This window comes from Ovis canadensis, chromosome 11, assembly GCF_042477335.2.
Source record: "Ovis canadensis isolate MfBH-ARS-UI-01 breed Bighorn chromosome 11, ARS-UI_OviCan_v2, whole genome shotgun sequence".
NCBI classification, from domain to species: Eukaryota; Metazoa; Chordata; class Mammalia; order Artiodactyla; family Bovidae; genus Ovis; species Ovis canadensis.
Window position 1 is genome coordinate 43,287,961 of NC_091255.1, and position 12,393 is coordinate 43,300,353.

Below are 12,393 nucleotides of genomic sequence, written 5' to 3' on the forward strand. Positions count from 1 at the left end.
TGGGGACTAAGAACAGCATTTATTGTTCACGCCTCCAGTGAACACCCCAGCCTGCAAACCCCCAGGTTGGAGTGGGGGCCGAGCCCTTCAGCCGGTCAGAGGCCAGGCTGTGAGGTCCCCTGCACGGAGCCAGCATGACCTGGAACTCACACCGTGTTGCTGGATCCAGGCAGGTCCCTGGGGGAGACCCCACTGGGTGTCAGGCAGGCGGCAGGGGCTGAGGTTCAGAGGGGCTGCTCGACCATCTGCTCCTGCATCGTCCTCAGACCAGGTAGCTGCCGGCAGGGAGGGGGCTTCCCTGAGGGAGGGGAGGACTGCCCCACCGAACAATGCCCCAGCTCCTCCCAGACCAGAGGCCTGAGGTCGGCCTGGGCGCCTGGTGTCCTATCCAGGCCCCTGGGCCCGCCCTGCACTGAAGTCCATGGAGGGCCCGGCCAGGCACGTACAGGGCCGGGGCTCAGCCCAGCTCAGTGGGTCCGCTTGCTGTCCAGAATTGCCCTCCAGTCATCTGCCCACGAGTGCAGCCTGCGGCTGGGGGGCTGCAGCTGCGTGTGGCGGTTGTGACAGGCTGTGAACAGGACATGCTCCCAGCTGGGATTCGGCTCGGCTCCTGGGGGAGAGAGTAGCACCTCAGGCCCATGGCAGGAGCCCTAGGTGGGTCACACCAGCCCACTGGATGAGGACCTCCTTGCAGCTCTGGACCCCATCACAGGTGCTCATTGGAGGCTGACCCTCGAGATGTCTGCCTGACCTGCCCCCATGCCCAGCCATCCTGCCCCCATGCCCAGGCCAGCTTTGTCACCAGCTGTTGACCGTGGGCCCCACAAGTCCCTCAAGCTTCAAGTCCCTCGTGTGGATTCCACTTTCTGGATGCTGATGGGGGTAGAGATGAGGATGTTTCCCCAGCCAGTTCCAGAAGTAATCAAGGAAGGAATGTTTCAAGTTTTCCCACTGAGGTGTCCGAGAGAATAGGATTTAACCCCGGAACTGCTGACGACCACCAGCAGGGGAGCATCTGCCAGAGCATGCAGGCAGAACCAGGAGATAAAGAAACCGAATCTGATGGATGTTGTCTGAGCTCCTAGATTCAGCCACACCTGAAGCCCTCCCAAGAAGAAGAAATGTAAAAAGGCAAAATGGTTGTCTGAGGAGGCCTTACAAATAGCTGAGAAAAGAAAAGAAGCAAAAGGTAAAGGAGAAAAGGAAAGGTATATCCATCTGAATGCAGAGTTTCAAAGAATAGCAGGGAGAGATAAGAAAGTCTTCCTAAGTGATCAATGCCAAGGAATAGAGGAAAACAATAGAATGGGAAAGACTAGAGATCTCTTCAAAAAAATGTGAGATACCAAGGGAACATTTCATGCAAAGATGGGCACAATAAAGGACAGAAGCAGAAGATACTAAGAAGAGGTGGCAAGAATACACAGAAGAACTATATAAAAAAGATCTTAATGACCCAGATAACCACAATGGTGTGATCACTCACCTAGAGCCAGACATCCTGGAATGCGAAGTCAAGTGGCCTTAGGAACTATCACAACAGACAAAGCTAGTGGAGGTGATGAAATTCCAGCTAAGCCATTTCAAATCCTAAAAGATGATGCTGTGAAAGTGCTTCACTCAATATGCCAGCAAATTTGGAAAACTCAGCAATGGTCACAGGACTGGAAAAAGTCCCATTTTCATTCCAATCCCAAAGAATGTTCAAACTACCACACAACTGCATTCATCTCACACGTTAGCAAAACAATGCTCAAAATTCTCCAAGCCAGGCTTCAAGAGTACGTGGAACTGTGAACTTCCAGATGTTTAAGCTGGATTTAGAAAAGGCAAGGAACCAGAGATCAAATTCTCAACATTCCTTTGATCACAGAAAAATCAAGAAAATTCCAGAAAAACATCTACTTCTGCGCTTCATTGACTATGCTAAAGCATTTGACTGTGTGGATCACAACAAACTGTGGAAAATTCTTAAAGAGATGAGAATACCAGATTGTCTTACCTGCCTCCTGAGAAATCTGTATGCAAGTCAAGAACCAACAGTTAGAACTGGACATGGAACAACGGACTGGTTCCAAATTGAGAAAGGAGTATGTCAAGGCTATATATTGTCACCCTGCTTATTTAACTTATATGCAGAGTACCTCATGTGAAATGCCAGGCTGGATGAAGCATAAGTTGGAATCAAGATTGCTGGGAGAAATATCAATAACGTCAGATATGCAGATGATAGCACCATTATGGCAGAAGTCGAAGAGGAACCAAAGAGTCTCTTGATAAAAGTGAAAGAGGAGAGTGAAAAAGCTGGCTTAAAACTCAACATTCAGAAAACAAAGATCATGGCATCTGGTCCCATCACTTAATGGCAAATGGATGGGGAAACAATGGAAACAGTGACAGACTATTTTCTTGGGTTCCAAAATCACTGCAGATGGTGGCTAAGGCCATGAAATTAAAAGATGCTTGCTCCTTGAAGAAAAGCTATGACAAACCTAGACACATATTAAAAAGCAGAGACATTACTTTACCAACAAAGGTCAGCCTAGTCAAAGCTATGGTTTTTCCAGGAGTCATGTATGGACGTGAGAATTGAACCATAAAGAAAGCTGAGCACCAAAGAATTGATGCTTTTGAACTGCGGTGTTGGAGAAGACTCTTGAGAGTCCCTTGGACTGCAAGGAGATCCAACCAGTCAATCCTAAAGGAAATCCATCCCGAGTGTTTATTGGAACTGATGCTGAAGCTGAAACTCCAATACACTGGTTACCTGATGTGAAGAACTGACTCATTGGAAAAGACCCTGATGCTGGGAAGATTGAGGGCAGGAGGAGACAGGGACAATAGAGGACGAAGTGGTTGGATGGCATCACTGACTTGATGGACATGAGTTTGAGCAAGCTCTGGGAGTTGGTGATGGACAGAGAAGCCATGGGGTTGCAAACAGTTGGACACTACTGAGCTACTGGATTGAACTGAACTGAACTGAAGCCCTCCCTCCCTAGCTTTTCAGTTTGGTGAACCAATCATTTCTCCTCGCCTTGTTAAGCAAATTCAAGGTTTGTTTATTTTGAGGGGAGGGGGACACCCATAAGCAAAAGGGAAAAATACAGCTCCCAAACCACCTTCAACTACAGAAATTAGGTTTTGCTTTCCTGGTTTACGTATTAGATTCAGTCCAAAATTAGTTTTCAGGAAAAAAGAAAGGATTCTGTTGCTAAAAAGAAATGTTTGGCAGCCAGAGTCTGGCCCTCATTTGACAGGAAGGCAAGGCTTCAAGGTGCATGGTGACTCAATCAAGGCTGCCCCAGTGCATTACCCCTGGGTCGGACCGCTCTCCCTGACTCCCTGGAGGTGCATGTGGGGAAGAAGCTTGTCTCCCTGCAAGGGAGGAGGCTCAGCTCAAGGTTCAGGGCTGGACAGGACGCCTCACACAAATCTGGTGACTGTGGGGCTGGGGGACGGGCACTCGGGTTGGGGCCCCCATGCCCCCCCTACTTCAGGCCACTTGCCTGTGATGTCCACCCGGTCGTCTATGAGGAGGTCGGCGGAGACCACGGTCTTGTCTCTGGTCAGCACCATCTGCTCCAGGAAGTCAGGGCCAAAGTGCTTCTCCACCCAGGCATACTGGAACAAGAGCGGGCCAAGGGGAGGGGGCCATGAGGCCAGGGCACTGCCAGGGAGACTACCAAGGGGAGGGGGCCATGAGGCCAGCACACTGCCAGGGAGACTGCCCACGTGCAGGGGATCACAGGGCCATCCCGGTCCACAACTACGAAGCGGCAGTACCGCTGCTCTGAATAAACACCCCAACCCAGCTCAGGTCCCCCATGCACCCTGCAAGGCTCCAGCTCAAGGAAACTGGATGCAACCCTTAAGTGCATCATCCCTTCCAGAAGCCCTGACCGGCCTGCCTTCCAGGCCTACCTGAGCTTTGGTCTGAAGGCCACATGGGAACTGGACCCACAGCGGGAGTGGGTGTGTGGTGCCAGAGCCAGGGATACAGGCGTGTCCGGGGGCTCCCCCAACACCCTGCTCCGACTGACCTTCCCCAGCAGATGGGGAACCCGCACAAATGACCCACTTCTCTTAAAGCCCCTCCACGGTCACAAAGTAACACGAACATCCCAGAATAACTGGGTGCTGTTAGGTTCACAAAACCGCTTCGTAAGGCTGTCTCCTTGCCAAGCTGGGTCTGCGAGAACAAGCTGACATCTGGACCATCCAGGACTCGGACACTCCAGGCCTGGCTTTGCTTAAAAACCCTTCAGAGGCCTTGGGGTGTTGAAGCCCAAACCACTGGTTCTGTAAAGGCCCTGCCTTTCAGCCTCTCCCTCCCCCTCCCGCTTCTGCCCCTGCGCCTCCCCCAGGTCTCTTGGCCTTTGCTCAGCTGTCCCACCACTCACAACTGGTCCTCCCAGTTCCTCCCTTCCCCAGGGAGCCAGCCTGGGCTTCTGGGCTTCCTCCCTGCTGGCCCACAGAGCCTGGGACACCTGTCTCTTTTCCTTCCACGCTGTCCTCAGCTCCCAAGAGCAGAGAGAGGCATTTTTAAGCCCCAGATGCCCAGTGTTGTAGCAGGGGCCTGGTAACTGTTTCCTGAATGACAAATGTATTTACTTTTTTATTGCTAAAGTAATGGCTAATCAAAGAGATTTTAAAAAATCAAGAAAAGTCAGAGAAACATCTATAGTTGACAGAATTTCCTTCCTTCTTTTTTTTAACGTTTGGGAGGAGGCCCCGGCCCAGACCCCTAGCCCTTCCCCAGGATGCAAGCAAGGTGAGCAGAGGCCCCACAGCAGGTGTCTCACCTTCTCGAAGGGACAGTACTTGTACATCTTGATGGGGCTCGTGCAAATGAAGACGTCAGTGCTGGGGAGAGAACGGGCTGGTGAGGCTGTGTGCCCACAACCCCCCTGCCTGGGCCCGCACCTGCCCCCAAGCCCCTACCATGGCCCCAGCCACCACATGGGACACCAGCCCGGAGCCTGCAAACCACACGGCAGCCCACAGGCAGCCAGCCACGCAGAGGTGAGGAGCCACCACCCAGACGTGATAGGAACTACTGGGGAAGGTGAGCAGCATCCAGCCAGGGAGGCTTTACAGGACAGAACCAGTTATCAGGGACATCAGGGCCCTGCTCGATGCGGAGCCAAGAAACCTGCAAGCCAGAGTCTGGGTCAAGGGCTGGTCCTCCTGGGCCCTCAGGGACCCCTGAGGTTTGTGCTGCACCAGCGCCTCCCACAACCCCAGACCCAGCACCCACCAACAGTGCCAGCGGGTCACCTGCCCCTCGGGGTCGCACCCATGGGACACTGTGTCCCAGCTCCTTCTCTCTGCAAAGTGGTCCCGAGAGGCCTCAGTTAGACTGCGGCCCTGGATCTCTCCTGCTGTGTCTCCGTGGAGTTGCCTGTTCCGGACATTTCACGTTAACAGAACCCCACAGCACGCTGTCTTGTCCTTTGGGGTCGTGTTTTCAAGGGCACTGGAACTTCAGGTCTCTTTCTCACCCGGTGATGTCGCAGTGATGTACATGCTGCCAGGATGGAGGGCGCAGCTGCTTCCCCCAGGCATCAAGCTGCTAGGGACACCAGTGCTCAGGGGCCCGGTGGATCTGCACCTCGATTTCTCTCGGTGCAACTGCTGGGTTACAGCAGGCTCCATGCCCAGGGGACATGGCTGCTGAGGCAGCAGCTGCATCTGTTTCAATCCCACCATCAGTGACAAGGACTTCAAGCTCCCTCCATCCTTGTCTATACTCGTCTTTCTTGTCATGGTCGTTCCGTGGGCTTCCCACTGTGATTGTGACTCATTTCCCTAAGGAGAATAACGCGGAGGCAAACTTCACATGCTTAGTTGCCATCTGGAGCTCTTCTTTGGAGAAATGCCAAACTCAGCGCCCGAGCCTGTGGTTTTAAAACCTAAGTGAGATGACACCCTTCTCTCTTCAACCACGTGCCCCATATCCTTCCTGCTCCACACTCGCTGAAACCTTGGACTCCTTTGTTACCAAATCAGCATAATCCTTGCTCTCCCGGGGCCTGTACCCCTGCCCACTCTGCACTTCACTATTCACTTCGACCCTGCAGGTCTGGGGTCAGATGTCACCTTCTTGGAGAAGCATCTGTACCTGAACGAGCCCCTCCTGGGCAACCTCCAACACAAAGCATTAGACACAAGGCTATCCACTTGGTTATGACTCGACTCCTCTCTCCGTGCAAGCTTTGGGGACAGACTGATCATCAGAATTGTCTACCCAGCTAAGATCCAGAGTGGAAGTAAAGGGCCAATGTATGTCGCAGGCTGGAATGTCTGCAAAATAAAGCAGCTGAGAAAAAGCTCCAGAACCCACATGCCTCCTCTGCCGCCCCCTAAAGAATCCTCAAACATGTCTGCAAACTAACAAGTTCTGGGAACCCACTCCACCACGAAAAGAAACCTCTCATGGACCTCCCCATGCTGCTTTGGCCAAAGGACACTCTTCTTGCTGCTCACCTATTAAATCCTGCCGAGTAATAACAGTGGCAGCTAACGCTTACACTGTGTGCATTTTACAGGTGAAGAGACCGAGTCACAGAGAGTTTAGAAACGTGCTATGGGTCTGATTCTGGAGAAGTGGGCTCACTCTGGTTCACACTGAGCCTTAACCATCATGCAACCCAGCTCCCCAGACTACAGCTGGTGAGTGTGGTCTAGACAAGCTTTTTAAAAGCTTTATATCGAAAAAATAAAATAAAATAAAAGCTTTATATGGGACTCCTCTGGGGGTCCAGTGCTTAAGAATCTGCCATGCAATGCAGGGGACACATGTTTGATCCCTGACTGGGGAACAAAGATCCCACATGCTGCAGAGCAACCAAGTCTGCACCCCACAACTAGAGTCCATGTACTGCGACCAGAGATCCCGCACGATACAACCAAGACCCAAAACAGCTGGAAAAACAAAAAAAAGGCTTTGGTGCAAAAGCTTTTTACACGTTCTCTGCCTCTCTGGGCTTTTGCTACAGGTGGAAGAAGTTGTATCACACCACTCCACTGTAAATCAAGTTCAAATCATAGACTAGAATAGAATATACTGCTCAGAGGGCCTGATGTCTATTTATCACATTAGAACCTTGAAGGCTGATGAAGTTCAAAGGCAGTTACATGGTATGTGCATACGTGCTGAGTCACTTCAGTCGTGTCTGACTCTGTGTGACCCTATGGACTGTAGCCTGCCAGGTTCCTCTGTCTCTGGGATTCTCCAGGGAATAATACTGGAGTGGGATGCTGTCCCCTCCTCCAGGGAATCTTCTCAACCCAGGGGTTGAATCCACGCCTCTTATGCCTCCTGAACTGGCAGGTGTGTTCTTTACCACCAACACCACCTGGGAAGGCCAGTTACATGGCACTGCTGCTGCTAAGTCGCTTCAGTCATGTCCAACTCTGTGTGACCCCATAGACAGCAGCCCACCAGGCTCCCCAGTCCCTGGGATTCTCCAGGCAAGGACACCAGAGTGGGTTGCCATTTCCTTCTCCAATGCATGAAAGTGAAAAGTGAAAGGGAAGTCGCTCAGTTGTGTCTGACTCTTCACGACCCCAAGGACTGCAGCCTACCAGGCTCCTCTGTCCATGGATTTTCCAGGCAAGAATACTGGAGTGGGGTGCCATTGCCTTCTCCGGTTACATGGCACAACCAAGGCCAAATCACACCAAATATTTGATTTGTCATTGTGACTACTAAATTCAAGCAAAACTGTGACCAATAAAAGTTATGCAAGCCTAGAAAGAAATCCTAACATTTATGGGCAATTGACTTTTGACAAGGAAGCCATGACCATTCCATGGAGGAAAAGAACGGTCTTTTCAACAAATGGCTCTGGGACAACTGGATTTCTCACACGAAAAAGAAGGAAGTAGAACCTCACACCACATGAGAAAAATTAACTCAAAATGAATCAAACAAACTGAACAAAAGAGCTAAACCTATACCACTCTTAGAAGAAAACACAGGAGCAAATCTTTGTGACCTTGGGCTAGGCAAAGGATCCTTAAAGATGGCATCAAAAACACAAACAGCAAAAGAATATAACAGATAAATTTAACTACATCAAAATAAAAACTTTGGGTTCCAAAGGACACCAGCAAGAAAGTAAAACAACAATCATAGAATAAGAAACTGTATTTGCAAGTCATATATCTCACACGGGACTTGTTACCCAGAATAAATAAAGAGCTCTTAAGAATTAACAATAACAAAAATGACAAATAACCCAATGGAAAAAAAGCCAAGGATCTGAATAAACATTTATCCTAAAAGGACAGACAGCTGATATGCACACCAAAAGAAGCTGCATAGCATTTGTCTTCAGAGAAATGCAGATTAAAACCACAATGAGACACCACATCACACCCACCAGGACGGCTGGAATAAAAAAGACCACAGCTAAATAAAATAAATATATATTTTTAAAAAGAGACTTCCCCGGTGGTCCAGCGGGTAAGACTCCATCCTCCCAATGCAGAGGGCCTAAGGTTCGATCCCTGGTCAGGGAACTAGATCCCCGCATGCTGCAACTAACACCTGGTGCAGCCAAATAAATCACAAATAAAATAAATATTTAAAAAATAATAAAAGACTACAGCCAGGGCTGGGAGGAGGAGCTGGATCCCTCCGATGTTACTACTGGGAACGTAAAACATGCAGCTGAAAACAGTTTGGATTCAGCCCATGACCTGGCAGTTCCGCTCCTGGGTACACACCTAAGAGAAGCAAAAACAAGTGACCACAAAGACCTGTAGGTGAATGTTCACAGCAGTGTTAGTCTCCATATTTAAAAAGAAGAAACACCCCAAGGTCTACCAGTTAATGAGCAGATGGACAGAACACGGTGGGCCACAAGACTGACAGTCACTTGGCAGTGAAAGGAGATGAAATGCTGATTCACTCTGGGACACAGATAAACCGGAAACGTGCTGAGTGAAAGAAGCGGCCACAGAAGGCCAGATACCATAAGAAATGTGTATGAAACGTCCAAAAGAGGCAAATCCAGGGACAGGAGGCCTACTGCGGTTGCCATGGGCGGTGGGGGGAGGGCAGCGACTGTGGATGGTCCAGGGTTTCTCTGCAGGGGATGGGGAGCGGATAGGCTGTGAAGCTGATGAGGGTGATGGGTGAACACCTCTGTGACTCCACTGAAAACCACCTGGGTGTGGGCTGCATGAATTACACCTCAGTAAGACGACTGTTTTTTAAGCTCTCAGAGGAGGAGCACTGTGTTACTGGATTGCGGTGGGCACTGGTTCCAGGTGCAGGGGGGCTTCAGCTCACAGAGTCAGGCAGATGTCTCCCCCTCCTCCTGCTGCCACCTCCTCCCCATCTCTCCCAGGTCCCCATTGCACCCCTTCACACATGTGGCCCTGTGTTATCAGAGTCTTCCTGAGTGATGTCCTGTTCACCGCCTGCTCCCCGACTGCACTATAAGCTCCAGGGTTGCAGGGAACGAGTCTAACAGAGGGTTCTCAGGGATTTGTTGAATAAATGAACCCAGGACACCCAGCAAAGCATGTCAAACTAGATTCCACATTCTCCCAAGTTACTAGATGGAAGCATCTTAGCCTGCAGAGAGGCCCTGGAGGATTTACCAAGCCAGCCCATGCAGGGTGCAGGGCAAGCAGGAGGAAGACAGGCAGAGGGCACGCAGGACGGGGCGTGGACCCTGGGCCGGGACAGACTTACCTCTCCAGGTTGGCCATCTGTTTCACGGCTTCCACAGCCCCAGGGAGAGGTTCGAGGTCAAAGAAGAAGTTCTCAGACTCCCAGATGCTGATGGCCTTCTCCTGAGAAGAGGGGGGAAAAAGCAGGTGACACCCGGGGTCCTCAGCACCCTAAGCCCCACATCTGAGGGTAGTCTTCCTGAAGGCGGGTTGGTGGAGTAGACGTGTACTCCAGCCCCTCTCCAGAAGGGGCCCAGCTTCCACAAGGATCCAACAGGAGTCAGCTACAGGGTTCAGAAGCTGGCTTTGCTGGAGGCCCTGTGGGAGTCAGAGGGCGGGAAGGCTGGGCTTCAGGAACCATGCCCTTGCCTGATTCTAAGGGCCAGAGCACCTTGGAGGCTGCAAGGGCGGGCCAGGTCCTGCCTTGATGCTGAAGCCCTCACTCACGTTCAGTAGCTGGAGGAGCTCAGGCCCTTCCGAGCCCCGTGGAATAAGAGCATGGGCAGAAGGTGGGCATGGCTGCTCAACACCACCAAAGCAGCTCCTTATCTGTGCTATGTGTTGGGATGCCAATAAAGTTTTTTTTTTTTTTAATATTCTGCTGTTTTAAAGTTTAAAAGTCCCAAATGCAGACCCTCATTTCACATGTGAGAAAACCAAGGCTCAGAATAGGGACAAGACCAACTTAATGTCACACAGCAAAATGGTAGCTTCCAACCACCTGGCGAGGAGTGCCCACTTTATGCTGCTGGCCACATTCAAGTCTGCAGTATGCCACGTCCTTCCAGGGCCAGGCCAAGGGGAAAGTGAGAAACCCCAGCCTCTGAGAAGCGAGAAACAGATCCCCCTCAGGTCAGAAGCCCCCCGTCCCAGAACAAGTGCTTCCCCCACAATGAGCACACGGAGGTCACACAGGTTGGAGGTTAACTCAATGGATTTAAGCAAACCAGTGCTTACTGCTAACATACACTATGTCTGACTCACAACCCTCAAGGGGCAAGAACTGCCATCCCCAGGATACAAATGAAGCAGCTGGGCTTCACAGGCTGTTTTCAAAGCCACTCTCTGTGACTGGTGGAAAGCAGGCTGGAGGAGGAGTCAGAAGTGCTGGCCCTGGCGGTGTGACCTGGGCTAACCACTTCACCTCTGACCAACGCCCAGCTTCCCTTCCTACCCCCAACCTGCCCTGAAACCCTGGTCAAGGCATTTCTTCTCTCTGAGATCAGTTCAACTGTCCAATAGTGTAAGATTCTAAGTCAGTTACAATGAGCTATGCCTTCCTCTGCCCTGCCTACCCCTCGGTATGTGAAGATCAAAGGAAATACAGACAGACCCATGTTTTGTAAACCATGGATGCCTCTGTGCGTAAGCTGGGTGCCTGACTGGGTGCTTCTCAGGCAGACACTGGACCAGTTGTGCCACAGGAGACCCAGGGAGGTCCTGCTATGAGCGGTGCTGGAGATAAGGTCACATGTGCCTCTATCAAAGCCCCATTGCCTGCAAGGTTCCCAGGGGCTGAAATGCACAGCAAGCTCTTGCAATAGCCCTCCTTGGTGCCCCTGGAGCTCTGCTCCCAGGCCTTGGAAACCAGCAAATCATCCCCACAGAGCCAGAGTCTGCACATGGGCACAAGGGACTGGCAGAGCCACTCGCCTGAGAGCTTGGGGTGGGCTTCCCTTCCACATGGTAACGCAGTCCTGGGAGGAAAGAGGTACTGAGAGTGCACTGCTGAGCGCCCTCTGTGAATGAACACACACAGGGCGCAGGAGGACATCAGAGCCTGCAAAGTTACTAGGGCGTTTTTAACTGGGTATCAGGACTGGGAGGAGTCAGCACCCCAGGCTTGGTGTTTGTGAACAGAAGGGGCACTTGATTTCCTTTGGAACACTGGCCCCTCCACAAACCAAAATTCTGTCAAGATGCCGTTCGTGAGTCACAGAGCTGGCACTTGTTGGGTGAGGACAGAGGACAGGACCGGATGACCTTGGGACGCAGACGGACTGTTGGATCCTGGCTGCCCCTTTCACAAGGGAGAAAATCAAGCCTGCCTCAGAGAGGAGGGGATGCAGGCTAGCTGGGTTACAGAACAGGCTCTCAAATCCTATCAGCTCCCCTGGCAGCCACCTCAGAAGGCCAGCTGAGGGACAGCAGAAAACACTGGGCCTCTAGGTTGGTCCAGGGCAAAATCTGGCTCCTTTCACGGAGCAGTTTAAACGTACAAGCCAAGCCATCTGTCTGGGAGCGAGCCTGGTGTCCCCTCTCCATACACTATGGACTCAGAGAGTAGAGCACTGCGGGAGGCGGCCTGTCAGAGCCCAGGTGCTCAGAGGGGCCGGCAGGGCCAGTGAATAAGCCAAGGAGTAGATCCAAACCCACCGTGACACTGACTCCCTGTGTGCTGTGATGTCCAGAAAGGCTCACAATCTCTCTGGGCCTAATTCTACTGGGAGCCACGCTTTGCTGTAAAAGGGCGAAAAGAATGGATGCTAAAGATGCTCATCAAATCCACGAGGAGAAAACAGTAATGTGACTTGAGGCCAAGTACATCCAAAATTAAGGTCAGTTGAAGATGAGAGAGTTGGGTATATTACGCTTTATGTACTCCTGAATTTTGAGAAGCCCTCGATGACAGCCAACAGCGTGGCCCCCCAGGACTCGGTGCTACGGGAGGCGAGCCCCAGGGCCACGAGCGCCCGGGGCGGG

At 51.5% G+C, this 12,393-nt stretch overlaps 2 protein-coding genes across 2 annotated transcripts in view; one reads left to right on the forward strand and one right to left on the reverse strand.

Moving 5' to 3' along the window:
- The window catches only part of NT5M (5',3'-nucleotidase, mitochondrial), a 13,145-nt gene continuing 752 nt past the window's right edge, over nucleotides 1–12,393 (reverse strand). Inside the window, exons 2-5 of the mRNA XM_069543031.1 lie at nucleotides 9,713–9,813; nucleotides 4,806–4,866; nucleotides 3,510–3,624; nucleotides 1–610 (exon numbers count right to left, since the gene is read on the reverse strand). Of these exons, the coding sequence (XP_069399132.1) occupies nucleotides 468–610; nucleotides 3,510–3,624; nucleotides 4,806–4,866; nucleotides 9,713–9,813 (420 nt within the window). The 3' untranslated portion in view covers nucleotides 1–467. The remainder of the gene's footprint in view (nucleotides 611–3,509; nucleotides 3,625–4,805; nucleotides 4,867–9,712; nucleotides 9,814–12,393) is intronic.
- The window catches only part of COPS3 (COP9 signalosome subunit 3), a 23,013-nt gene continuing 22,126 nt past the window's right edge, over nucleotides 11,507–12,393 (forward strand). The window contains exon 1 of the mRNA XM_069543028.1: nucleotides 11,507–12,248. The gene's annotated coding sequence lies outside the window, so the exon portion shown is untranslated. The remainder of the gene's footprint in view (nucleotides 12,249–12,393) is intronic.